Below are 26031 nucleotides of genomic sequence, written 5' to 3' on the forward strand. Positions count from 1 at the left end.
TTATTCCAGATTGCTGCTCTCCCCAGCCCTCCCCTTGCATCTTCTCAGTGTGCTGGAAAGCCCTGTTTGCCCATGTCCAGCACCAATGCATCCTCCCCTTTGGCAACAGGGAGAGCAGCACCCAGCACCACCCATCTCTATTCCCCAAAGCACACAATTTTCTATTTCCTTTAGGTCTCCAAGGCCTGTGTGTGTCACATTTACAGGCTGCTGGGGCACGGAGCTGAGCCATGGCATACCCCTGTAGTGCAGTGCAGGCAGGCAGGGTTTTGTGGTGGCATGCAGACTCCCTGCCTGTCCTTGGTATCTCCTGCTGCCAAATGGATGGCAGCTCATTACTCCTTACATCAGAGAGGAAAAAGGTCACCCTCCAGGGCCATGAGCAGCAGGATGCAGTGATGAGGACCAGATGTGCCTTTCCTGCCCTTCAGCTGCCCTGGTCACCAGAACTGGGTGTCCCTACCCTCTGGTCAGGCAAAACCTAGCTAAGGAAGGGGACACAGGGCTTGGCACTTGGGGACAACAGATCCATGGGCTCCCCAGCCAGCAGCAACAAACTTCTGTTTGGAGCATGCCTGGATTTTCTGGAGTTTGAAAGCAGACAGAGTGCAGGGGCTAGAGCTGCTGTCTCCCACTTTCTGGCTGCTACATCTCAAGCAGGCATCAGTCTCTAAATCAGCACCAGATGCTGGGAAATTACTGAGTTGTTTGCAAACACTGGGGGCACAGCTATGGGATGTACATCACCTGTGTCCCACAGCATCTCTAGACACTGCTTTGATCCCTTCCACAGTGGCAGAGGAGTGGGATCTGGTGGTGATAAGAGGAGGTTTCCAATGGTAAAGGCTGCCCATGCCATGCTGGGGACTGAGAAGAGACAAGGTGACCATGACAAGACAAGGGTGGCTGTGTGACACATCAGAATGTGTGTTGGCTTGGTTGGATGCTGGGGACGAGAGCCCAGCAGATGATGGCAGTGTGATACAGCTGGAGCTGTCAAGCTGTGGGGTACACCTGGGAGAGGTGATGTGCCTGGAAGTCCAGGCAAGATCTGCCTCCTTACACCTCCCCAGCTTGGTGACTTGCCTTACCTGCCCTGTGAGAGCTCTGCTCTTGTCCAGGGATAGTGCCATGCCAGTAGCACACTGGCATGTAGATAGAGGGCTGACCACCATCTCTCTCATTCAGCGTGTCTGTGCTCATGAGGGACAGTGAGGGGCTGCAACCCCACAGAGCCAAGCATGGAGAGCCCTCATGACCCCACAACTAGAGCACCCAGTGAGAGCAGCAGGGAGCCTGTGGGCACAAAATACATTGTAAAAGGCACAGCCTGCCCTAGTTCCCTCCAACCCAGTCCACACAAGGACCCTTTGTGGGTGTCCCAGTCCAGGCTCCCTCTGCATCGCGGGTTCACAGGCAGCCCCAGGACCCTGCACTGGTTCTGCTCCCCACGGTCCACGCGTTACTGCTGTCTGAATTTCCACCCAGCTCCATCTGGATCTCGTTGGGCTGCTGGCACTGAGCACCAGGGTCGGGAGGTGCCAACACATGGAAGCCATTAGAGGGGCTGGGTTGAGGTGCAGCAAGGGGGCCACATGCAGAGCAAGGGGGGCTGTGCAGAGGGTCCTGTCTCAGCTATCATGCTGGTGAGGGCAAGAGGGATGTCCCACACAGCTGCCTGTCTGCATCCTCTTCTGGCACTTAGCCTTGGCATGGGTCTCTCAGCCCCTCCAGGCAGCTGGGGAGAGGGCTGAACAGTTTGGGAGGCAGCCCTGCTGCCTGTGCACCTCCTGCAAGGACCATTCCCAAGCTGGCACTCATTCCTCCCTTGGAACAGCATCATCTGCAAAGGGTTTTGCCTGGACAGTGCCAATGATAGCATTGGCATATCCCCTTTATTGGCATTGCTGCTCCGTCCAGCCACAGCACGGGCGATTGGGGCAGAGGGAAGGGGCAGGGGGTGTTCTCTTCTGCCTGCTGGCGGCTGGTGGGGGGTGACAGGCAGGGATCAGCACCCCTTGGTCTGGCACTGACGCCCGGCACCCCCGGGAGCCTACACCCACGGTTCCCCTCAACACTAGGCAGTGAAGTGGGGCTGGCTCAGTGTCTTATCCCCATTTGTTTAGCAGCGCTCGGAGGTGGAGCTGGCCTGTCACCCTGAGCCTGAAGTGACTCCAGCTGGCTCCTGGTGGGCTCAGGCAGTCCAACGCTCCTGAGAGCAGAGTCTCTCTCCTTAGGATCCATCCTGCAACCCCAGGGTGTCGGGGGCTCCGGCAATGTCCACAGCTGTGGGGTGACCCAGGAGGCGTGGGGTCCTTGGGGGCCAGCAGTGGCATCAAGTCCCACGCATGGGCAAGCGGGTGCAGGGAGCAGGGATCGGCCAGGGCTCTCTACAGGATCTGAGCTTCTGCCGAGAGAGAGGACAGGGGGTCAAGCGGGACACTGGAGACACTGACCTGCCCCGTGCTCCGCATTCCCTGACCCACATTCACCCCCATTCCCCACCCTGCACCCCGACTCACTTGGTAGTGCCTTCAAGTGGGTGGCAGCAACCAGAAAGTTTGGTTTGGTCTTGTCCTTGCCATGTTTCCTCACCCGGAGCCTGGGGATGAGAGCAATGCTGGTTGAAGACCCCAAGCAGCCTCCCTGAGCATCAGGATTGCCCACATTCCCAGTGATCCTGCTGTGCCCAGATGTGCCCAGCATAGCTGAACCTCTCCCGTGGGTCAGCTCCAGGGCTACAGCTGGAACTGGTCACCGGTTAGAACAGGATTGGGATGGGAACAGGGACTGACAGCAGAGCCAGAGCATGACAGGGACACCCCATGGTGGCAGGATGAGAAGGGACCTGGGGACAGGATTCCTAGGGAGCAAAGTCACATGGATGGGTGTCTGTTCTGACTCTGGAGTGTGAGACTCCCCAGCAGGAGCCTTTGGGAGGATACTAGAACGAGCAGCATCTTGAGGGGATTCAGAGAAAGGTCCCTTGGATCTGGTGTTGTTAGAAAAAGCCCAGACAGGCTGGGAAGTGCACTGGGGTGGGTGTGCTGGGAAGAGGCACTGGTGTGGGACAGGAGCAAGGGGAACATAAACCACCATCAGGTATGTTTTGGCAGTGACCCAGAGTAGGGCTGGGGGATCACAGGGCACTCTATGAACTGAGGGTTCAGGATGGGATGGAGACAGCAATCCTACAGCCCCTCCTTCTCAAAACCCAGCCTACCAGATGAGGATGGTGATGACAAGAACAGCAGCCAGGATGAAGAAGGCAAAGATCCCAAGGGACACAAGGACGGCCATCTTCTCCAAGGGGTCACTGCGATCTGGGGCAGAGAGACTGTCACAGCCAAGGGATGCCATAGTCCCCAGCACCTGGGGACCCTATGGCAAGCTCCTGGATACTCCAGCAGCCCAGCCACACACAGGCTTGGGGCAAGACACCCTTGCCATGGCTCTGAGACACACACATGGCACTCCTGCCCACCACCCCTAGCTATACTCACTGATGGGCTCAGGGTTGGGAGCCTGGGAGGGCTCCTCAGCCAGGCTCTCCAGTCTGGCATCTGTAGTGGTTTCTTCACTTGCTGTGGAGGCCAGGTCTGGAAGGACAGAAGGGATGGAAACACTCACCAAAAGCATATGCAGCACCTCAGGGACCCACAGATAGGAGTGTGGAAGGGTATCTTTGTGCCCCAGAAGTGCCAAGAGCCCAAGGGTGCCACTGAGGTACTAATAGTGCTTTGGAAACCCCACTCTGTCCCGAGCCTGTGAGGGGCAATGCCCAAATGGCATCAGCACAGCTGCAGGCTAACATGGGCTGGGAGATGTTTTCCCTTCCTGCAGCTCTGCCTCTCAACCTTCAGTGGCCATGGAGTTGAGACTTATTCTTGTTGATATCTGGGGGAATGAGTGCCATGGGGAAGGGACCAAAGAGGGGCAGTTTGGGGTTCTGGAGGTACTAAATGATAGGCTGCTGGGGGCTGCAGCCTGTCCCCCTCTTACCTCTGACAGGTGTTGCCCGGGCCTCAGCACTCCACTCACTCCAATTCCCTGCATCCAGGAAATCCTTGGCACTGACTTGGACCACGTGCTCCAGCCCAGTGAAGGCATCCGTGATAACCTCAGACAGATTCACCGTCTCTACCTGTGCCAGGCAGAGGGGAGCTGTGGGGCAGGCAGGGGCATCCCTCACTGCCCTCCCTGCCCCATGCACAGCCTGCTCCTGTGCCAGCGCTGCCTTTCCTTGCACACTTACCACGGACCAGGAACGGTGGATAACGGGTCGGTACTGGAGCCGAAACCTTAGCTGGAAGTGGGGTTCCTTTGGCCAGGAGGAAGGGTACTTCCAGCTCACATGGAGTCGGCGTGGGGCCAGGGGGATGGGCTCCACCACCAAGCCCTCCGGAGGGTCTGGCTTAACTGTGTGGGAAAGGACAGGAAGTCCTTGTCACCCTGCATGCCGTGCACAGCGGGGTAGGGGTCTCTGCTATCGCCCACAGGGAACTGCCCAGGCATGGACAAACAGGGAGAGAGACAGATAGATGGACGGGGACTCACTGATGGCCTGCATGGTGACATCAAGAAGGCGGTAGCTGAAGCCCAGGGGATTCACCTCGGTGATGTTCAGGCGGTAGGAGCTCCAGAACTCTGACCTGTGGACGGTGCAGGTGCCGGGGTGGGATGGATCCTGCAGGCACAGCCCCACGTGCCCATTCTTGTTCCTGCAGACAGGGAGGCAGGGTGGTGACACCTCCTGCCTGCCCACCATGCACAGCTTCCAAATGCTGCCAAGGAGGTGCCATGGGAGACCCCAATGCCAAGACCCTGGTGGAGGAGGCAGCCCTGCTAGCTCAGCTGCACTCACCCTTCCAGAGTCCAGCATATCCCTCTGAGCATGAAAGAAGGGACTCTTCTCCCAGCTCCACACTCTGCCTGGGAAGGTCCCTCCCTGAGGCAAACCTTTCTCCTTGAGGCAAACCCTTCTCCCAGACTCCCAAGGAAGCTGGGAGGTAGCTGGCTCCCTGATAGGGACCCCCAGCTCTTGCTCTGGGGTCCCTGCTGAAAACAGCAGCAGAGCCTTTGGGATGGGGGCCAGTCCCTAGGAGCAGGAGCAGGGTGGGAGTCAGTCCTACCTCCGCTTTTCTTCGCCTGTCAGGGATTTCTTCCTGCCATGGAGACAGATGGAAAAGCAGATGATTAGGATGAGGGGGCAGCACAAAGTGAACCCCACCATGACCCAGAGGAGGGACAGGAGTCCACACTGCAAAGCAGCCCCACACTCCCATGCTGACATACACATGTGACAGCATGGGGGACAGAGCCAAAACCATGTCCAGCTCTTCTAATGAACAGCCTGGCAGCAGGAGCTGGGGATCCCAGGGAAAATAAATGGGACACCCTTCCCTGGGATTTCATCACACAGCAGCAAAGACTCAGAGGCAGTGATAAAAACAGCTCCCCAGAGCCTGGCTTCACCCTCCCCCTAAAGCCCCCCAAATCCCATGCCTCCATTCCCCCTCCCTGTGGAGTCTCTGATGTTCCACTCAGCCCCCTCCCCACCAAGCCCTCAGCTCTTGCAGCTTTCAGCAGAGCTGTGCTTTATGAGCTCCATCGGACTTCAAAGCTGCCCGCTAATTTGGCTTGCAGGGATAATTAGAAGCAGCAATGCTGTCAGGGCTCCTTTCATCCCAAAGCATGCTGGAGCGTGGAGGCTTGCAGATGACCTGCTTCTCTTTTATTGCCCCTCTGGTGCTGGCAGAGCTGTCAGCAAGGAGGGAGCCTGCCTGTGCCAGCCCCCCAGTGCTGCTGAGACCCACGCTGAGGGCAAGCAAATGCTTGGTGCTCTGCTCACCCCTAAACAGGACCTGCTCTGGGATGTAGCATGGTCCTTGGGGCAGGAGGTGAGCCCAGGACATGTGTGGGAGGGCCAGATGGATTTGGTGGTTATCCTTGGCTGTGACCCAGAGCTCACACCATAACAAGCCCAATCCATGCCCTGTGGGGATACTTCACCTGTATGTGGTGATGTATCTGGTGGGGAGGAAGGTCTCCACACTGGAGGTCCAGGAGCAAGAGAAATTCTCATAGTCAGATGCTCTGCAGGACACAAAGGGGACTCCAGGCAGGTCTGGGGTCCGGGGAAAACAGCAATCAGCGAGGAGTCCCCCATCCTGCAGCCCATCCAGCACACAGGGATGCCCGTGTCAACACCAAGCCCCCTTTTGGCAAGCTCCTGGCAGGGGTGCAGGCACCACACTCCCCCTAGAAGAGCTCAGCTCACAGACATGCTACTCACGCCCCAGGCGCAGGGACACAGTGTGCAGGAGGCCACCGTCCTCGCCATGGCAGCTGTAGGTTCCCATGAAGGCCAAGCTGGCGCGTGGCAGCACCAGGGATCCCTGCTGGATGGCTGAGCCCTCCGGCAGCGCCATGGCACCTGCTCGTCTCCATTGCACTGGTGAGCTGGGTAGGGGAGGCCAGGCAGGCTGTGTTAGAGGACAGGGATGCCCAGGCTCACCCCATAAACCATCCCTTTGGATAGATCCCTTGATGTGCAAGGAAAAGACTTACCTGGCACGGACACCAGGGCATGGTAGGGTCACGTCTGTCCCCAGCTGTCCATACTGCACACCTGGAGTGACATACATGCCCAGGTGGGTGTCAGCACTCCATGCCACCCCACACCAGGGCTGGGGAGCCCCTGGGGCTGTACCCCACAGTGGCACTGGCTATGGGGTCTTGCTTCATGCAGGTACCACCACAGGGGAGTAGTAAGGACTTGCCCCAGTTAGGGCTGGGCAATGAGCAGAAGCACAGGTTGGCCATCACTGTAGGATGTAGGGCTGTGTTTCATGTAGCCCTGGCAGGTCTGATCCTGTCTGGGGGAAATGGGGTGCCCTCAGGGTTCTCATGCCTGGGATGTAGGGGAGGAGGTGCTTGGTGGGGGTCTCACCTTCCTCTCCCCAGTCTTCAGGGATAGCAAAGGAGGCTGATGCCAGGGCTGCTGCGAGGAACACCATCACCCTGCCCAGGCCTGGGATGGAACTGCGCATCTGGAGGGCAGAGAAGGGGAGGAGAGAGTGTTATTCCGAGGAATGGGACAGCTGATACGGCCCACAGCATTCCTGCAGGGCCATGGATCCTGCATCTCCCTCTCATCTCACCCCATCCTACTGGAGACAGAACAGGCACTGAATCCCAGTACCCAGATGGGTGATCTGGCAGTGTCTGTGCCACAGTCACAGCTGGTTCCTGGCTGCTAAGCAGGAATGCCTGGAGCAGGGATGTGGGGGGCAAATGCTGACCAGGAGCTTGGGGCTGTGTGGGTTGGTGGGATTAAGGGTTATTTGCCATTGCAATCCTGTGCTGGGAGCCTTGGCTGGCTCCCAGCCCCATGGTGGTCCAGAGACCTGTGCATGTGCAGCTGGGGTGGGAAGGAACTAAGGAGAAATTCTGGTGTGCATTTGCATGGCAGGTGACAGCAATCAGATCTAAACAGGATCACACAGCCAGGGAGAGCAGGGCTGTGATAGCTCAGGTTGTACCAAGTCTCACATCACTGTCCATGCCTGCACTCACTGTCAGGCTAGTCCAGGTTAAGTCTCCATCTGTGGGAGAATGGTGCTGAAATCCCTTCCTCCCACTCAGTGATCCCCAGTGAGAGGGGTAGGGGATGCAGAGTCAGGGATGTGCACCCAGCTCTTCACGGGTCAACCCCTGCCACAGTCTGGAGTCTCTCTGGCAGCATCACCCTTTCCATCCCAACCTACACCACTGTGAGCACATCGGTCAGTGTCACCCTGTCCATCACAGCCAGCCAGCCAGCGCCCTTTCTGTGCTAGCCAGCACAACCCTAAAGCATCTGGACCCACCTGCAGAGTCCTGCATCAGCAGAACATATCAGTCAGCATCACCCTGTCCATCCCAGCCCCATCACCCTATCTGTGTCAGCAAGCATCACCCCAGGGCACCAGGGGTCCTGGCCAGCATCACACTATCCCTACCAGGAGTGCCACATGATCTCTGTCAGTCAGAAATGAATAATTTCTCCCCAGAAGACCCCCCCCTGCCCACCCCACACAACTGGACAAGCCTGTTTATTTACACCCACACTGTTGGCCTCTGGTCCCAACTGCAGGCAGGGGCTGAGGGCACACAAGGCAGTGAGCTCCTTGCCAGCCCCAAGAGCAGGCATAAATCTGTAGGCATAAATCTGTGTCTCCCTGGGTCCAACAGCTGGAGGGAGGGATGCTCCAGCCCAGCAAAGGCACCCCAGAGCAGCAGCTGGTTCCCCTCCTGTGGCCAACTGCCCATGGCCACAGACCAAACCGCCTGGCAAAGGAAACAAGAGCTACAAGGCAATGTGCTGCAGGGGGGAGGCGTGCGGCACCCCACATCAACCCTGCTCTGAGCATGCCAGGCAGCCTCAAACACAAGCCCTAAATGTAAATAATTTCATGAGACTGTCATAAGCTTTTCCTACCAAACCGCCCTAGAAACATTCCCAAGAAATATCAGTCAAAAGGTCTCTGCCAAAACGATGCTGGTAAGTAACTGGGAACATTTGGCCTGAAAGTAAAATATTTTGGTGATGGAAAAAAAAAAAAAAAAGGAAGACAAAAATGAGTGTATTTTGTCTTAAAAGCAGCAACCAAAAATAACTCCAAAAATCACGTGGGCTAGAGTGAAGGAATAGTTCTGGAGGGAGGGGGAAGGGGAGTGGGTGTATGTGTGTGTGTCAGGAGGAAGGGAGAGTGTGTTAATATACAGAGAGAAAAACAGCTTTAAAATAAAATAGTTTCTTCTCCTGACCAACCTGGTTCTTCATTCAAACACTGAAGAGGGTATCCAGCCCATCTCCATAATGACCCTAGAGTTTAAGTCCAGTTAGGGACCACTAACCTAAACCCCAACCCTAGCGGTCCCTAGCTCTAACCCTAAACCTAACCCTAACACTGCTCGTCTTGATGGTCAGACATCTTTCACTCTTCATCACCCTTTGTCCCAGGGTCCTCTCAGAGCTCCCCATCCTCACCCCAGCACCCCATGAGCTACCCTGCCTCAGAGGGGTACCCTTGCCAGCACAGTGTGACAAGGCAGCACTGAGCCCCTCCAGACACACACTGACTCAGTAAATGACCCACATGAGCACTGCCAAAAATGATTCCTAGGGACACAGCATCACTGCAGAGACAAGCAGCAGAGCAAGCCCTTCCTTGTCTGCCCAAACGCCACAAACAAAAGGGGAAAGAGCTACAGAGCTGGAGAAGACCCAGAGCCTTTGTCTTCCCCAGGTGCAGAAGTGGGGCAGGAGGCCAGGTGCTACAAGACAGCCTGCCCAGAAAGGATCCCCTTATTTTCTGCCACCAAACTCCCTGGCCAAGGGAAAAACAGGTGTGCAAATGAACACAAGCATGTGAGTGGCCAGGCTTACCTTCCTTGGTGGCTCCACACCCCCACAGATGGGCACACAGGCAGAGAAAACATCCCTTGATGCTTGCACCAGCAGTGACACATTCTGGGGACACAGAGTCCCAGCACAGTGGTCCTGGACCCAAGCCGGGACAGAGGGAACAATCAGAGCTTTTCTTCGTCCCTTCATGCTAATCCTGGCCAGAGAGACGCCTGCCGCCAGCCCAGGGCTGGGTGACATCCCGTTGCCACAGCCAGGGTAGAGGGACCCAGCTCAGCCTGGGGGTGTGGTTTGGTCCTGGTAGGAAGGGCAGCAGTGCTGGACCCTGCTCCCTCAGCATGATGTTCTTGTCTCTGGCATGGCCACGGTGACCAGGCAGCCTCTGGCACCCGTGGATATGAGCCAGAAATATAAGGTGTCACTCTCCATCCCTCCCTGGTCCTGCTGTTCTGCTGGGCACCATCTGAGCTCATGCAAAAGTTTTTGGGGAGTGGTGGGGAGAAATCCTAACATAAGCCCCTTTCTGCATGCAAACTGAAGTGCTGTAAGCCAAAACTTCCCTCAAAATCATGGCCATGTGCACCGGCACCAGTGTCCACATTGGGTGTGACAGGTCCCTCGGCACAGCTGCTCTGTGCCATGCCCTGCCGTGGCCTGGCAAAGCCCAGCACAGATTCCTGGGGGAAGCCAACTTTCCATTGTGCTCAGGGCTTTGAAAGACATTGGGTTTTGTTTTCTTAGTGTTTTTTTGTTTTGGTTTGGTTTTTTTTTTTTTTTTTTTGCTTCATTTGAAGTTGCTCTTCAAAGCAAATGGGTTGCACACAGAGCAGGGGTGGTGGGGACAAGGACAGAAGCAGATGACACTGTGCCTCAAGGCTGTAGATGACAGCCTGGAGATGGGGGCATGCTCCTCACAGAGCACAGAAAGCTGGGGTGCCTCTTAACCTCTTCCTAGGGTGGTTGGGGGCAGCAGTGCAACAGAGGTATGGCAAATAACCCAAGAGCATTTGGCAGCTCTGCCTACCCTGTGCCAGGCCCTGATGGAGTCACCCACCTGCAAAAAGCAATGGGAAGAGGCCCAAAGACGGCTCTAATGCCCCCAAGATGGCACCACTCTGAGCATCCCCTGAGCTGGGGGAGCATCCCTGGCCCTCTCCTACAAACTCTCTCTTCCAGTGACTGCTGAAAAATGTCCTATATAGGAAAAATGTCCTATGCTGAAATGCTGAATGCTGCAGGAATTCCCCTCTCCTTGCTTCCCTATGGGGAAATGTGCCTTAGGTACAGTGCCTTACTAATCCCTCTGCACCTGACAGGCCTGCAGAAGCACCATGTCTCACTCTGAGGAGCCATGGCATGGTTTGAGTATGTCTCTGTGGCTGCTGATCTGCCCAGGGCCCTGGAATCACCCCAGCCCTGCAGCACTGTTGATTTTCACCATCACTGTGTGAACGTGTGCCTGTGAGGGGAGCATCAACTCCACTACTGGATGGTCCCCTGCAACAGCCACCCCTGTCCCCTAAATGCTGCTGGCACCCTCCCTGGGTGCCCATAAAAAGCCCAGCAGTGGGTGCTGGAGGGAAGCATGTCCCCCACCATGACCAGGGCCACCAGAGCCATGCACATTCTCCAGGACTACCTGGTGAGGCAATACCTTGCCCACCATGGGCACTGCAGGGGTGATGCTCTGAGCACTGTCCCCAGTCCCCACCACAATGCCTTGGGGACCTCAGAAAGAGCTGTTTTCATTTCACTTTGGTGGGGTGCATGGCCCCCCATGCCTGCTGTGGGGGGGTACCATGCTGTGCTGGGCTGTGCCAGAGCACACACCTGCATAGCTGCAGCCAGTACAATCCCAAGGCACTGGAATTATCCCAGTTAAACCAGTAAAACCAGTTGGAGTTTTTCCCCATGAGGCCAGTGCAGTCCAATAAGACCTGTGCACAGTCTGAACATAGGACTAAACCCAGTACAGTCGTGACGTGGGGCTTAACTCAGGGCAACCCAAATACTGCATTTTACCCCACAGCACAGGAGGGGAATTAAATCCAGTGTAGTCTAAATGTGTGATTAAACTCAGCCCAGCCCAGGAGTGGGGCTAAACCCAGCTCAGCCAAAATGTAAGGCTGGACCTAGCACAGGTTAAACATGTGATTATGCCATGCTAATGTGGGGTTAAACTCGGCACAGCTCAGGAGTGGGGTTAACCCGCAGCTCAGTTCAAACACAGGGTTAACCTCAGCACAGCCCAGTCATGAGGTTACACAGTTCAAATGTGGGGCTAAACCAAATGCAACCATGGGGTGGGGTTAACCCCAGCTCAGCCCAAATACAGGGATAACCCCAGCCTTGTCCATGGAATCAGTTATCTCCACAGGCAGATACAATGCATATCTCCATCCAAACTAGACCAACCCCCTCCAGCATCCACTGGTGATACACAGCTGACCACAGCCCCATTAGTGTCCAAAGCCAAGCTCAAATCTCTCCATAACCCAAGGGTCACCTCTCTTCTATGGAGCCAACATCTGCCAGCAGTTCCTGGTGCCTGGGGCTGGGGGCCCCCACACACCTGAGCATGCCAGCAGCACCATGGAGGTCAGGCTCTGCTCTTACCCCAGCTGGGAAACTCTCACCCCAACACCCTGATTTCCGCTCTCCTCCACTCCATCCTGCGAGAAGAAGTCTCTGGCTCCTGGTTGTGACTGGAGGCATCGGCAAGGGCCAAAACAGCGAGGGCTCTGTTAGCAGCCAGCAGCCCTGACACTGTGCCAGCTGGCAGCGTTTGCATTCCGAGGCGGGAGAGAAGGGGCGCCCCCCTCTCCATCCCCATCCCCACACTCCTCTCTCCCAAGCCACGTGCCAGAGACGTTCCTAAAAATAATCTCCCGGCTGTAAAGAAACCTACCAGCGCTGTAGCTGTTGTGCTGGTGGATTTCTTTACAGCTTGGAGATTATTTTTAGGGTGGAGGCATGGAAGTTGGTGGGAGGGGGTGCTGCATCCCCGCTGTCCTTGGCTCATGGTTACAGGACAGGGATGGGCACAGTGCTGGATCTGGGGACACGGGTGGGACCTGCCAGCAGAGAGCTGGGCCACCCTGTGATTACAGCAGGGTGGGAAAGGCTTTTCCTGTCCCAGGAACATTTTGGGATTTGGGACATTTTTCTGCTCCTGGGCTCAGCCCAGGCTGGCAGAGAATTAAGTGAACACACAGCTCCCAGTAGGGTGGAGCAGCCGGGTACCAGAGTGCAGCCTGTCCCCCCAGGACCATCTGCATCTCCCAGAACAAAGTTCCCCCATAAACTGGCCCTGGAGCTGATACAAGAGCTCATGCATCCATCAGTGTAGGAGACAGACATACAAGTACATACCTGTGAATGCCCCAGGCACACCCAGCTCCCTCTGATGCTCCTGATGAACTCCAGCCTGGGGCTGGGAACTCTGATCGGGAGCAGGGCCCCACAGCATCCCCCATACGCGATGCTCCCCCTTCCCTCCTCCTGCTCCAAAGCTGGCCAGAGCCCAAGAGCCATCAGGCTCAGCTCCATCCCTGAGGCACGAAGGCGCATGGGTCAGCCAAAACACGGCAGGGCCAAAATAAACAGCTCACCTTACACAAATGCTCCCCCAGCTAGCAATTTGCTGTCACTCCTTTTGCAAAACAAAATCCCTTTTGGGCAAGAGAGAGATTTCAGGAGTCATTAAGGACCCCCTGGGCAGGCAAATAAAGCCACCACCAAGGGGTGGCCCAAATAAAGCCCAAAGGGTGTCCCATTAACCTATTGTACACCACTAGCAGTGTCCCTCTGGGAGAGGGGTGGGGGGGTGGAAATTGCAGACTCCCAACAATATGTGATGTGGGGATAATGGTGCCAGCCCCCTTCACCTGGTCGGATAACCATGACTTGTCTTCTCCAAGCTTGGAGTCAACCCTACCTGCTTTCACAGAACCATTGAATAATTAAGGTTGGAACAGACCTCCAAGATCATCAAATTTGCTACGTGGAGGTGGCTCAGGGGAGGCAGCTGGCTGCAAAGCACATGAGAGGAACAGAGGCTGGGAAAACACCTCACTGGGGGCAGCATCCATGCCCCCACACCACACTTCTTGCCAAGCCAATCAGATGGCAGCCTCCAAGCCAAAAGGAGATGGAAACGTGGCAAAAAGTGGAAAGAAGAGGAAAACATGGGGGCTGTAGTACAGGGCCAGGGGATGGGGGCTGAGCCCTGCCTAAGTTGAGAAGGTTGGAAAAACACTGTCCAGCTCATTTTTTGCTAGGGGAAAAAAAACCCAGCCAAGTTCTGAAAGATTAAGTGCAATTGTATTCAAGAGGGGGAAAGCAGGGCCATGCAGTGAGTGTGCTGACACATCTCCTTCCCCAGTGCTGGAGAGAAGCCCCAGCCTCATTCGGGGCCAGCTCTGTTTACAGGCTCCCATTGTCTCTCTTTTTTCATTTGGATTTCCCCCCTCCAATGTTATAGTTCAGAGTAAACAAAAGCAAGCAGCCTCTCACTCCAAACATTTCAGCCATCCCAAACTTTCTCTGGAGGGGGGCTGCCCATGGAATTTTCCTCATCCAAAAGAATTTCGAAATGTTCCCATTGCAGCCTGCTCTGACTGGAGGCCAAGATAGCTCCAAAATTCTTCACGAAATGCTTGAGCTGCCCTGTGTACTGCCACAGCTCCGTCTGTGCCCCATAGCTCCCCCCATGCACAGGGAGACCCTCTGGCCTGGCCAGAGGGGAGCAGAGGCACATTCCAGCCTGCATAATTCCCCACAGCTCATCCCATTCACCTGAAGTGAGACAGCAGGCCTTGGTGAGTCTGGATCTCCCTTCCTATTTTAAGCTTCCACTTAAATTCTTATTGCTCCAAGTCAGCAGTGCTGGTGCAAAGTACTTGAGCGCACTGAGGGGTATGTGAGGCAATCCACCCCAGGAAAACACAATATTTCCCTTCACAGGAAGCATCTCCCTAGCGCCAGGCAGAGGGGAGAGGGTGCAGCAGGTGCCAGAGCTCCTCCTGGGAGTGGTCAGTGGCACCTCAGGCACCAGGAGCACTTTTTGCAGCAGTGATGCCTCTTCAGTGCTGCTGTGTCACCGCATGGGCAGGTGGACAAGGAAGGGGTGATGTGCTGCATACATCCCCCAGGATGGAGTGGGGGCACAGCACCGTGCCCTGCACACCCCTGGCAGATGGTGTGTGGAAGGGAGGACAAACTGTACTCCAGGATGAGCCAAGTGGTGGGTGCCACACAAGTGTGCTGCTGCTCCTTGGCGCACATCATGCGGTCAGGGTAGGCACCCTGGTCCCAGAAGGGGTGGGACCCCAGAGAAGTCAAGCAGCGACCCCCAACAGCTCTCTTTGCTTTGGCTGAGTACAGATATGAGATGAAACCCATGGGACCCTGGCATAAGGGTGCCAGCACTGCTCTACCTGCTGGTAATGGAGGCACTGGAGGTAGATCCTGAAACAACTGGGAGGGGAAGAACCCAGCTAAAAAGCCCCACAAAAAGCCAAAAGTTGCAGGAAGAAGTACCTAAAGCTCAGTCCAGAGTGGATTTGGATGTCGATGCAAGCCATTGGAGTGGCCTGGCATGCTGATGTCCTTTGTCTGCTGTCCAGAACAGCCCCTGAATGGGTTGCACTGCGTAAGTGGTCCTGCACCCAAAACAGACCCCGACATGCTGGGGAACCCCCACATCCTCCCTCCCTGGGCACACACAGATTTTGGGGACTGCAACCCCTTGATGAACATGCTGTCACCCCAGAAAGTCAAAACATTGCTGGTACCTGCTGCATCTCCCATCCACAGCACCTCACCCTGGTGGGCACAGAGCCCTGTGCCACCACAGCAGCACTGGCAGGGGGGAGATACCTCAGCTCCACGCCGGGCTGGAATCTTGCTGTGGGACAGGGCTCTGCTGGGCGCCCCTGCTGCCTCTGCACCATCTCCCTGCGCCGCCTCGCTGGGTTCTCCTCCTCCACGGAGGTTGCTCAGTGGTTTGGCGTGGGAGTGGTCCTACCCCCCCAACCCCAGCAGCCCCCTCCCCTATAAAGGGGCCAGGCAGCGGCTGTGTGGGGAGCAGAGCCCCCAACACAGCAGATGGGGTCTGTAAAGTGAGGCTCCCCCAGGTGTGTTTGCCTTGGCTGGGGCTCAAGCCCGTCCAATTAGAGCTACAGAAAACATATCTTACAAAAAAATGAGGGGGGAAAAATAATCCTCTCCCCTGTGCTGGGGCCCATGGTTTGGCCGGGGTTTCTCGGCAGGCCAAGCACAGGCGATGCAGGCTCTGCTGGCAGCAGCCCGGGGAGGGCGGGATGTTTGTGGATATTAAAATGCAGTCGTAAAGTAGAAGAAAAGGGCAGCCTTGTTTCAGAACGAGTCTCTGAGGCTTTCCCCTCTCCCGTCATGCTCGGCACCTGGCCGGCAGCACGAGCAGCTCCCCCTTCCCACAGCTTCCCCAGCCACCCCCAGCTCGCCCAAGGGCTGAGGTGCTGTCAGCGAGACCCCATTCCTCATGGACTGGACATCATCTGCAGGAGGGAGCTGATTTGGGAGGGTTGCCCTCTGCAGCTACCCATATTGGGTCAACATTACAGAGGCATTACAGTGCCTCTGTAAGACCCACCCCTGCACATCCCTTCCTTGTCACCCCCGCAGCTCTCTGCCTTGTCCACTGCCCTGCCTGCACGGAGCCAAGGCTGCCTGGCCCCAGCTGCTTGGCAGCAGCCACATGGCAACACCACCGGTACTCCACTGGTTGGCCTCTCCCTGCCTCCCTGCTGGAAGTAAAACCAGCTGGATGGTCATTTGGTCAAGGCTTAAAATTATTCACAGGCACCCAACACCCTGTGCCCACGCAAAATAACAGGGACATGGCAGGGCTCCTTCCATTCCGAGGGAGAAACCCTCTCCCTAGGATATCTCCGCAAATCCATCCCTGAAACATGATGCTGCCTCTCCACAGCATCACTTCCATGCTGCCATATCCAGCTCTGGAAAGTCACAGCAGGAGGCTGGGAAGCAGTTGCAGGCATCAGCTCAGCAAGGGTGGCTCCATCCTGGCCCACCTGCTCAGCTGGAGATGCCCAGTGCACATCTGTCTTCACCACTGCCTTCTGCTCCCCTTCCCAGCTTAGTAGGGAGGGGATTTTGGGCTGCGAGCCTGGAAGTCGTGCCCTCCCCCCCCACCCTTTATATCCTTCCCCACCCCCATCCCTCTCCCTTTGCCCTCTACAGGCTCTCCAATCCCCCGTCCCCCTGCCCCACGGGGACCCGAGGCACATCCCATCCCCAGCCACGGCCCAAATGACTAACGCCCCGGCAAGCGAACCGGGTGCCGTCGGGGCGAGCAGGGCCTGTCCCTTGGCCGCGCTCCCTCCCCGCAGTGGTGAAATCACGTCTGGAGAAAGCCCGGGGAGTGAGGCACCGGCCCCCCCCCCGCTGCTTCCCAGCGAGGATGCTCGCTTCCCCGCCTGCCGGCCGGCCGCCCCCGCTCTGCAAACCCCACATCCCAGCAAAGGGGTGCTCCAGGCATGCCGTCTGCAGCAGAGCCTCATACCCCATCTCCTCCTCCTCCTCCTCCTCGTTCCGGATCCCATAGCAGCATCCCAGCTGTGGAAGTGGCTGTGAGATGTGGAAACGCAGCAGCGAGCCCCAGATGCTCGTAAAAGTGCTCCCGGGGAGTGGGCAGGAACCTCTAATTCCCTCTAACTCCTGTAAACCCGCCAGAGGCCGGGGGCAGCCGGGGCTGGAGGGGCTGGAGGGGGTACCCGTGCTGCTGACACACCACCCCCTCCACGGCAGGGGAAGCTGGCTCATGGAAGGAGCGGGTGGCTCGGGCTGCCTGGAGCCAGCGCCGGGCAGCACCGGCGGGGACAGCGAGGGACGGGCCACCAGCACGCGGCCTCGAGCGGGCACGCGGCACGTGCCGGTCGCCACGGGGTGACTAATGCGGCTCTCGAAACGGCACGGGAGCGTGGCTCCGGGTTAGGGTTTAATTATCTGCCTTCCTCCGCAGCCCGTGCCTCTCCGCCCCCTGAACCGCCACAGGGACCCCGGGAATGTCGTCCATCCCCCTCCCCGGCCGGGGCTGCTGGCATGGAGCGAGCAGGGCTGCGGCGGGGAGCTGGCTGGGAGCACGCCGAGGCTGCAGCTGGGGGCTATAAAAAGCACGGCTGTGGTATGCAGCGAGGCACTGAGAGGGGAATAAAATAAAATCAGGTGGTGGATGAGTCGGGCGCTTACTCCTGCACCAGGTCTGGCGACGGTGCTGCTCCCCATCACGCCTTCCCTGCTCCCTGCCCGGCTGACAGCCCGCTGAGGCTGGGGCAGAGCCGAGAGCGGGGATTTGGCAAAAGGTGGGAGACGCAGGGCTGGCTTGGCGGCGAGTGGAGGGGGTCAGGGCTGGGGAAACAATCGCTGGCTCTGGTACATGGGCTCCTGCCCGGGATGGAAGCATTGCAGCCACCACTTGCCCAGCTCTCAGACGCCAGATCCGGGGGCACTCACTCTTCTGGCAGCTCGTAGCGGAGGATTAACCGTGCGCTGATTGACGGCCAGAGCTGCCTCTGCCAGCCCCACCATCCCCCAGCACCCGGATCCTCGTGGGGACCTCATCCACAGGGGACCGTAACCCCGCAAGCTGCGCACAGAGAGGGCTCCCCTCAGGCCGGCAGGAGCTCCCTGCCCAAGGACGTGCCGTGTTTGCACAAGTCTGAGCAGGGGAAGGTCAGATTAATTTTAAACCTGAATAAACAAGGAGAGAAGGCAGTGCCAGAGCTCGCCCTTCTCAGTAGGGATGCCCAGCAGCAGAGCACAGCACCCACAGCACAGCTCTGCCCTGCCCAGGGGTTCGCATGCCCCTAAGAGGGCTGGAACAGACCCACGGCCAGGGCCTCCCTTTTCCGCAAGGAGCTCCCAGCTGAGTCAGTGTTGGCAGCAGGGAGAGCAGCTCCTGCTTGATTTTGCAAGATTCCTCTGGTCTCCACAGAGAAGCATCCACCCTGGGACCCCCATCCCACTGGGAACAGCACCAGGGCTCGCCTGTTCCCTGGCAACAATGCACAATGTGGTCTTAGGAATGAACAAAGAGAAGAAAAGAAAATAGTAAAATTATTTGTAGGTCAAGAAGAAAATAAAAAAAAAAAAAAGAAGTTTGTGTTTTTCATGCCAAAAGGAAAATGAAAACCAAAACATTTTGTTCTAAATGATAGGCCTTGTTTAGCTTTCAGTGGTTTTACTTTTTAAAAAAGGTTTGAGTTAAATCGAGCTAAATTTGTCTTCCAAACATTACCTTGGGGCAAGGAATAAAATAAATTGGAAAAAAAAAATTAAATCAAAACATCTCATTTGGAAAATGTCAAGAGCAAAACGCCACGGCTTTTCCAGCCTGGGAGAACCACAGCCGGGCGCTGAACCCAGCCTCAGTTCACAACTTGAGATGGCCCCCCCGAAGCAACTTTTTTTTCCCAGAAAATAAAGCAACTACTGTGCCAATTAATGGCTGGCATGGCTTGTGCCCTGGTGCCTGGCTCCCATCAGGGATGTCCCCACTGCCCATGCTGGTCCCCAGGACCTGCTGGAACATGGAGAGGCCCTGTTACAATCAGCAGCCGTGCGCATGAGCTGAATCTGAGCTGAGCTGCTCTCCAAAACTCCTCTTTAAATGTCTTTTCTATTAGGTCAGCATTCCTGCATCGCCCAGGGAAGGTGGTTACCGCCGGCAGCCCGGCACACAGGCTCCTCGGTGCTTGCTGCTGGCTCTCCAACAGCAAGCAGCCTGCCCACGCTATTAAATTACTGAGAAAAATGGATCGTTTCACCAAAAATTAGGTGCAGGAACCTCTCATGCAGTGGCAAGACGAGCTGGTAATTGGAAATTCATAGAGCTGGCCACAAATGCTGCCTCTGGCTCTGCTCCACCCTCCTCTGGTTGTGGTGAGGAATGGTAGAGAGACGTTTACTGCCATCCCTGAAATGCTGCCACTGATGGAGATGCAGCAGCCACATTGCCAGCAGCAATGTGAGGTCCCCCACATACCCTAAAGGGGTTAAGTGCTGTTGCACAGTCCCTCTGTCCTTGATAGGTGGGGAAAATAGGTGACAAAAGCTCTCAGAGACCCTTCCAGACACTGGAGGGAGAAAGCTCTCTACACATGGCTCACCATCAAGCACCCTACTGGGGACATGTCTCATGGGGACATAGTTTGGGGATGCCCCAGCACCACCACATTCTTACAGCAGCACCCCAGGGGTGCACCCCACAGACCTTGCCTTACTCAAGTCCTTCATCCATCCATCCATCCATCCATCCATCCATCCATCCATCCATCCATCCATCCATCCATCCATCCATCCATCCATCCCAGGCACAGCATAAGCACCACTGCTGCTCCATCTGAGCATCCCACCATCCTACCAGACCACTCTGAGCCCAAGCCTCAGTGCCTCGCTGAGCAGAGCTCTCCAAGGCATCTCCAGGACAAACCACACAGCTTCAGGGGCTGCTGGAGAACCCAGTGCATATCTGCATTCTCCAGCTGGGAAGGAGGAATGTGGATGTGCAGCAGATCAAGAGCTGTGTCAATAAGATACTCAGAGAAACTAGTTCCTCACACTGACTACTCCCTGTGCCAGCACAGGAAATGGAGGTACTCATCTTCCTTGCTATGTACACTGTTTTTTGGATGCTGGGGTGCAAGGACTGTGGGCACGGTCCCAGCTGGAGAGGGGAAATGGAGCTGGGCACAGGATCAGGGAGGCCAGAGAAAACGGATGCCTCCCCTGACACAGCCATGCCCCAGCCATGAAGCTGCAAAACTCAATGCCAGGATGGGGTGGAGCAGCCTCAAGGGAGCCATGAAACAGCCCAGCGGGAGCCTTGCAAGCGCTAAAAAAAATCAAAAGCAGCCAAAGCACCGAGGAACCCCCAGGGCTGCGTGTTTGCCCTTGCAAGACAAGGATGGAGCAATAGCTGGTTGGGTCCTAAGCCTTGAGGCCTCAGGCAAAACTCATGGAAAGCAAAGACTCCTGCAGACCTCCCCAGCAGCCGGGGGCTGGCTCTGGCCCTGTAAGGAAGTCTGGGGAGGTGCCAGCTGGCCTGGGCACCCTGCGTGACAGCAGCTTTCGCAAAACCAAGCCGGGCCACTGTGGCCAGGCCATCCCTGGAGACCTTTGCAGGGCTGTTGCAGCACAGCTGTTGTGAGCTCTGTCGCAACGCTGGCACGGCACTGGGCTGGACCACAATGAAGACCCTTCATGACAGCCCTTTCTGATTTTCCCTATCTATTTTTGCAGGAAGGTAAGGGCTGAACTGCGCCTTTCATGATGTCACTGAATTCAAAAGGCACTGATGCCCATGCCAGCCTTCAACAAAAAGGGCCTGGTGATGTGCCTATGGGACTATGGGTCTGGCCAGGATGAAAGCCTTCTGTCCCAAAGGAAGGGGATGGTGAAAGCACAGGGAGGCAAAGGAAACAGCTGGACAGGCACAGCCACGCCAGCCCAGGGGCTCCAGGGATGCTGTGCCAGCCCTACTCCTCCTCACTCTTCTATGAGGACACCCACAACCCTTAGGCTGCCAGCAGGATGGCAGGCAGCAGCTCTAAGCCCTGTCTGGAGCTACAGCTGAGCACAACACTCCTCAAAGTCAATGGGTCAGAAGACCCTCCTCAAGCAGCCACAGAGATGATGGTCCACAAAAGCTGGAAGCTTCTTCCTTCCCTTCTTACCCTCAGTGTGTAGTCAGCACTAGCTTCTCAACAAGGGTTGGCACGTTTTCACTTTGGGAGGTGAAATAAACCAGAAGATGCCCAAATGATTTTCTTTCCACCATAAGGATTTCATTAGATGATGGAGCCCTGAACTTTTCCACCTCTCCCTATACAGCAATCTCTGCGGGTCCATAACACTTTTTGTGGATGCTAACTCTGAAACAGAGAGCATGTGAAACTGCAGGCCACATAGCTTTCTCAGTCTTGCCTGAGAAAGTGGCCTGGGAATTCATAAGGAGGATTTAAAACAATCCTCAGAGACAGAAAACAGCCTTGCAGGTGCTGTTTGTCTGTTCCTTGTTTTCTGGCAAGAGAAGGTCGGGGGGTGGTGTGCCCCACTGACCAATGATGGTGATGTGTTAGTTTACTAACCAATAAGAGTTTCTTTTCATGTACTTTCCACGTATCGGTCTATAAAAAAGACCTGAAGTAATAAACTAAAGGAAATTCTCCTGATTGACTCCCAAGAGAGTCTGTGTCGTTCATTCTCGCCGTTCCTAATAGAGCGACAACTTTTCATTAGGCAGTTTCTATTTTGGCTGTCTCCGTACTGAGAGGAATGGACCAGAGCTGAGCAGCATCTGGAGAGCCCCAGGCTGATTTCCAAAGTGCTCTCAGCATCCTCTTTTCTCCTGGTCAATGCAGGCTTGCCTGCATGCTGGCCATTGCCACCTACATGGGACAGTCCCATGTCCGACCATGCCAGATCTCCTGAGGTCCCTCCAGCCTCCTTGTCCTCTCCAAAAGCATCTTTAGGAAACGTGTACATGCAGGTGGATGTGATCTTCCTCTGCCCAAACTCTTTCAAAATTCCTCAAAAGCCTCTCCAGCAATGACCAGTGCCTGCTGCAAGCAAGCTCAAGCTGTGCTGATCAGATGTGACCAATGTGACCACAGTGAGCAGTCCTGGTAAGACAGAAGCAAATCAGGTCTTGACAGATTTCTTGTCCCTCTTTTCCTGGATGCCCCAACTCAAGCACCAGAGTAGGAGGAGCATTTTTTGCCACATCCCAGACTCATACCACGAGAGAGAAGGAATTGCACCTTCCAGCCGAGCCATGTGCCTGTACTGGAGAGCCTGGCAGATTCTCCAGGGGCTACATGGGCTGTGACCTTTCAAAAGAGACCAAAGCTCACACTATCCCACTCCCATGCCAGGGTGACTCAGAGACCTGGGCAGATCATTCCCAGATAACTCCCAAGAGACCTTGAGAGATAATCCCTATTTATACACTGGTCCCTGACACTGCAAACCTGCTACTAATCTCCAGAGGAATTTTCCTTTTTCCATGGGAATCTGGCTGTTGGAGAAGACTCAACCACAACTGCAAGGCATCTTTGCCTTTCCCCACCTTCATAACCTGGATGGGAGAGGAACACCATCACTGGGAGGTACAGAGAGATTAACTAGTAGAAACTCAGGTCATAATGTCATGGCATGCCCGGCCAGAGAGATTTGGTGATTTTCACACATGCGATGCTGTTGTAACCACAGGAACACTTAGAAAAACCAAAAACTCTCTAAACATCCCAGCAAGCCAATTCAGACATCCCAGGGCTAATCCCTTATGCTGGCATTGTATCAGCATCCCAAATGCTGCTGAAGCCCTAGTGTGCTGCCTATAGGGAAGAGCTTCCATACCATCCAAACTCTGCCCTTGGCTATATCTTGGGTAGGGGCAGAGCCACCCTTTTTCATGCCTAAACAAGAGGAGGGGAAACAAGCTGTGAGAGATGCTGAAATTTTCCAAAGGGAGAAAAGTAGAGACACAAGCCAGCACCTGCCCCCTCCCGCGGGAAGCATCTCGCAAGGGGTTTTCCTCCAGAGCCAAACCCGCGGGAGAAGAGGAGGCAAGAATCCTTTGGCTTGCTTAACCTAACAAGGAAGCTATAAATATAGCAGGGTAAACACCAGAGAGGGAGAAGAGGTCTTGAACTAAAAGCACAATGTTGGCACAAACCCACAGGGGAATAAGCTCTCCAGGAACGCATTCAGCAGGAAACGGGAGGGAGGTTAAGGCCTGTGTGAGCAGGAAGAGCCTGGAGTTGCCTTTGAACAAGAGCAGAGTGTAAAGAAAGGGTTTGAAGTGAGTGCTCAGCTAGTTCACGGCAGGTGAGGATGCCACACACTGTTGCCATCCATTAGGGTTTCCCCACTCAGGATAGTCCAGGTGAGCTGTGTGAGAAGGGCAGGGGAGGCAGGACTCCTTCATGTGTGGGCTGCGGCTGTGGGCCGCCTGGGTGCCCACCCAGCACGACAGCTTCTGATAAACCCAGCAGCTGCAAAGGGGAACTGCTGCTGCCACGATGAAAACGGCCGGGAGACTCGCCGTGCCGTGAGTCATTCATTCATCCTTCACAAACAGGGCCTGCACTTGGCCAAGCATCCTCCCCCCCACCGCTGGGACAGCTTGCTGGGACAGGGAAAAAGTGGCTTATTAGATATAATCAAGTCAAGTTTTCCCCTCCCTGTGAGGTTCCTCTTCCTGGAATAGGAAGCACAAGACCAGAGCTGCTTTTCTTCCCCCTTCCTGCAGGCTTTGCTGTTTGTTGCACCCTCCAGGGAGCCCTCCCCATGACCCCACCCCACTGAACCCCACATACATGCAGCCCTGAGCACAACCAGCACAACCCTGCTGTCACCAGTTAGACCCTGTCCCCCACCTCCAGTCCCACTCTGGCTGCCAAGGTTGGTTTGCAGCTCTCTGGAGAACACATATTACCCCTTTTGTTTCTGCCCAAAAAGTGCCAGGCTGATGGCGCAGAGGGTGAATGGGTGATGAGGGGGCATTGTGGCCATTTTTCATCCTTGTCCCTGCCACAGGAGGGCCTCCAGGAATTCCCAGCTCCCTGTGAGGCTCCTCTCCCTGTGCCAGGCTGGGATGATGTGTGTGCCTCATGTCACCGCAGAGGTAACCTTGGTGCCACCAGCCCTCCTGTAAACAGGTAGAGCACAAACACACCACAAACACTCCTGCAAACCCAACAGCCAGACACGGGGCAGTCGCCTCCTGGCACACAAGGCCCTTGGGCAGCCCCAGAAGTCTCAACTCTGCCTGTGCCACCAATGCCAGTCAGTCCAACACCATTTTGTGTGCATGGCAACACATCTGCTGCAGTGCTGGGTTTCTTCCCATCCATAGGGACCAGGCACAAGGCACCCTCAGGCCCTACCACAGTGGGGTCACGGTTGCTGACAGTGATGTCCAAGCCAAACTCAGCCCCGTGGACACTCCTGACAGCCTTCACTAGCCCGGAGGCAGAGCTTGGAGGGGACCTGGAGGGTGACACAGCCAGCCTGTGAAGGTGGTGGCGGGCACAGTCCAGGGCTGGCCCCTCATCGGGGCTGGCACAGGGCAGAGAAGCTGGGATTGAGACAGCATCCCGGGGCAAGGAGGGACAAGGCAGGCAGAGCCCTGCCAACGCCCGCGCATGGGAAAGCGCCTCTCTCAGCGCCTCTCCTAATTGGGAGCAGCTTTTTCCTGGACCCCCCAGGAGAAGAGGGGGCCCTGGCAGGGGGGCGCTTTGCCTGGCACTCCAGTCTTTCTCCAGAAAACTCCCTTCAAAGACACCAGGGGTGTCCAAACCGGGAATGGTAGGGGGTGGTCTGTGGAGGCTGGGGAAGGGGCTCAAACATCCCACCCCAGGAACATCAATGCCCCGAGCATCTCCGGGCAAGGCGGAGGCGCGGAGGGCGGAGAAGGGGGAGCAGCACTGGGTACCCACAAGCAGCCGGGAGGGACCGGGAGGGCAAGTCCCTGGCAGCCGCTTTGCGAGGGGACACAGACACACAGACATCCCCACACACCCGCACAACTTTCTCCACCCGGGCAGCAGACAGCTCCGGGAGCTGCCTGACCGCAGCCGCGCGTCCCTCGCCGCGAAGTCGGGGCGGTGGCGACGCGTTCCCCTGGCGGGCTGGGGGCCGGGGGGCTGCTCCCTACCTTCCTGCGTGGCGCCGCGGCTATGTGTCCATGTCGCTAGCGGAGCGGGAGCGGGCCGGGAGCGGGAGCGGGGCGCCCGCACCGGGCTGGCTGGGGCCGGTAGCGCAGGCGGTGCGAAGCCGCCGGGGCTGCCGCCGCCGCTCCATTGGAGCAGGGCTCTGCCAATCTGCCGCCACCACCCCGGGACGCTTCCTGCCTGTGAGCCGCCCCCCGGGACCGGGAGGGATCCGAACCCGCTGCTCGCAGCTTGTCCGGGATTCGCGGTCCCCCCCGGGGCCCCCCGTCCCAGCCCGGCCGGAGCGCTGGCATGGGGACCCCACCGCCGTGCGCTGATGTGCGGTGCCCTCCGGAGAGCGGGTGTCCCCCCGAGGCTCAGCAACCCCCCGAGAGTGCACAACCCTCCCCGGTGATCTCGGGGGTCAGCGCTTCCTGCATTCACAACCCATCCCTGCATCCCGGAGGAGTGGAAGAAGGCAGTCCTGCCTGAGACTCAGTTTCCCTTGACCCTGGGCGGGCCATCTCTTTGGGGTTTATTATTGTAGTGGTTTATTTGATGGGGAACAGGCAGGATGAATTCTGACTGCGGGGTTTATGTCCCTGAGTTGAAGAAAAGGCTCATTCCTCCTCGCAGCTTGTGGTGTGTGTTTGCATCCCTCTTTTGCAGGACACATCCACCACCCAAGCTGCTTTCCCTTGGAAATGGGTTTGGTTTGCCATTTTATCACGGTGACAATTCTCAAGAGGAAAAAGATTTGTTTGGAGTGTGCATCAGGTAACCAACTGGTGAAGACCCACTAGGAACTTTCCTCTCAGGTGGCACCTGAGGCCAGGTCTGGTTTGAGATTTCCCCATGTGATGCCATCAAGGAGCCCTGGGATGGACCCAGTGTTTCCCT

The 26031-nt window shown here is 56.4% G+C and overlaps 1 protein-coding gene across 2 annotated transcripts; it reads right to left on the reverse strand.

The window, feature by feature from the left end:
- Positions 1 to 1853: 1853 nt before the first annotated feature.
- On the reverse strand, positions 1854 to 25274 carry IL11RA (interleukin 11 receptor subunit alpha). Of its 2 annotated transcripts, none has more exons than XM_058827337.1 (13): positions 25137 to 25274; positions 6953 to 7052; positions 6571 to 6631; positions 6296 to 6462; positions 6013 to 6127; positions 5133 to 5165; positions 4558 to 4721; positions 4256 to 4419; positions 4003 to 4144; positions 3504 to 3599; positions 3224 to 3323; positions 2523 to 2602; positions 1854 to 2407 (listed from the first exon to the last, which is right to left on the reverse strand). In XM_058827337.1, the coding sequence occupies exons 2-13, from the start codon at positions 7050 to 7052 to the stop codon at positions 2391 to 2393; spliced, it is 1239 nt and encodes a 412-aa protein (XP_058683320.1). In that variant the 5' UTR covers positions 25137 to 25274; the 3' UTR covers positions 1854 to 2390. The 2 variants fall into 2 exon arrangements, with proteins under 2 accessions (XP_058683320.1, XP_058683319.1); XM_058827336.1 differs by lacking the exon at positions 25137 to 25274 and adding an exon at positions 12029 to 12049.
- Between the last annotated feature and the right edge of the window lie 757 nt (positions 25275 to 26031).

Source organism: Poecile atricapillus, chromosome Z (genome assembly GCF_030490865.1).
Source record: "Poecile atricapillus isolate bPoeAtr1 chromosome Z, bPoeAtr1.hap1, whole genome shotgun sequence".
Taxonomy (NCBI): domain Eukaryota; kingdom Metazoa; phylum Chordata; class Aves; order Passeriformes; family Paridae; genus Poecile; species Poecile atricapillus.

What these genes read in the sequence shown, in the direction of transcription:
- IL11RA (XM_058827337.1), bottom strand. Translation starts at nt 7,052, where the DNA reads ATGCGCAGTTCCATCCCAGGCCTGGGCAGGGTGATGGTGTTCCTCGCA. An exon ending in TGCCCTGGTGTCCGTGCCAG is followed by an intron (nt 6,463 to 6,570) that starts GTAAGTCTTTTC and finishes TCCCCTACCCAG; the next exon opens with CTCACCAGTGCAATGGAGAC. An exon ending in TGTCACCATGCAGGCCATCA is followed by an intron (nt 4,420 to 4,557) that starts GTGAGTCCCCGT and finishes TTTCCCACACAG; the next exon opens with TTAAGCCAGACCCTCCGGAG.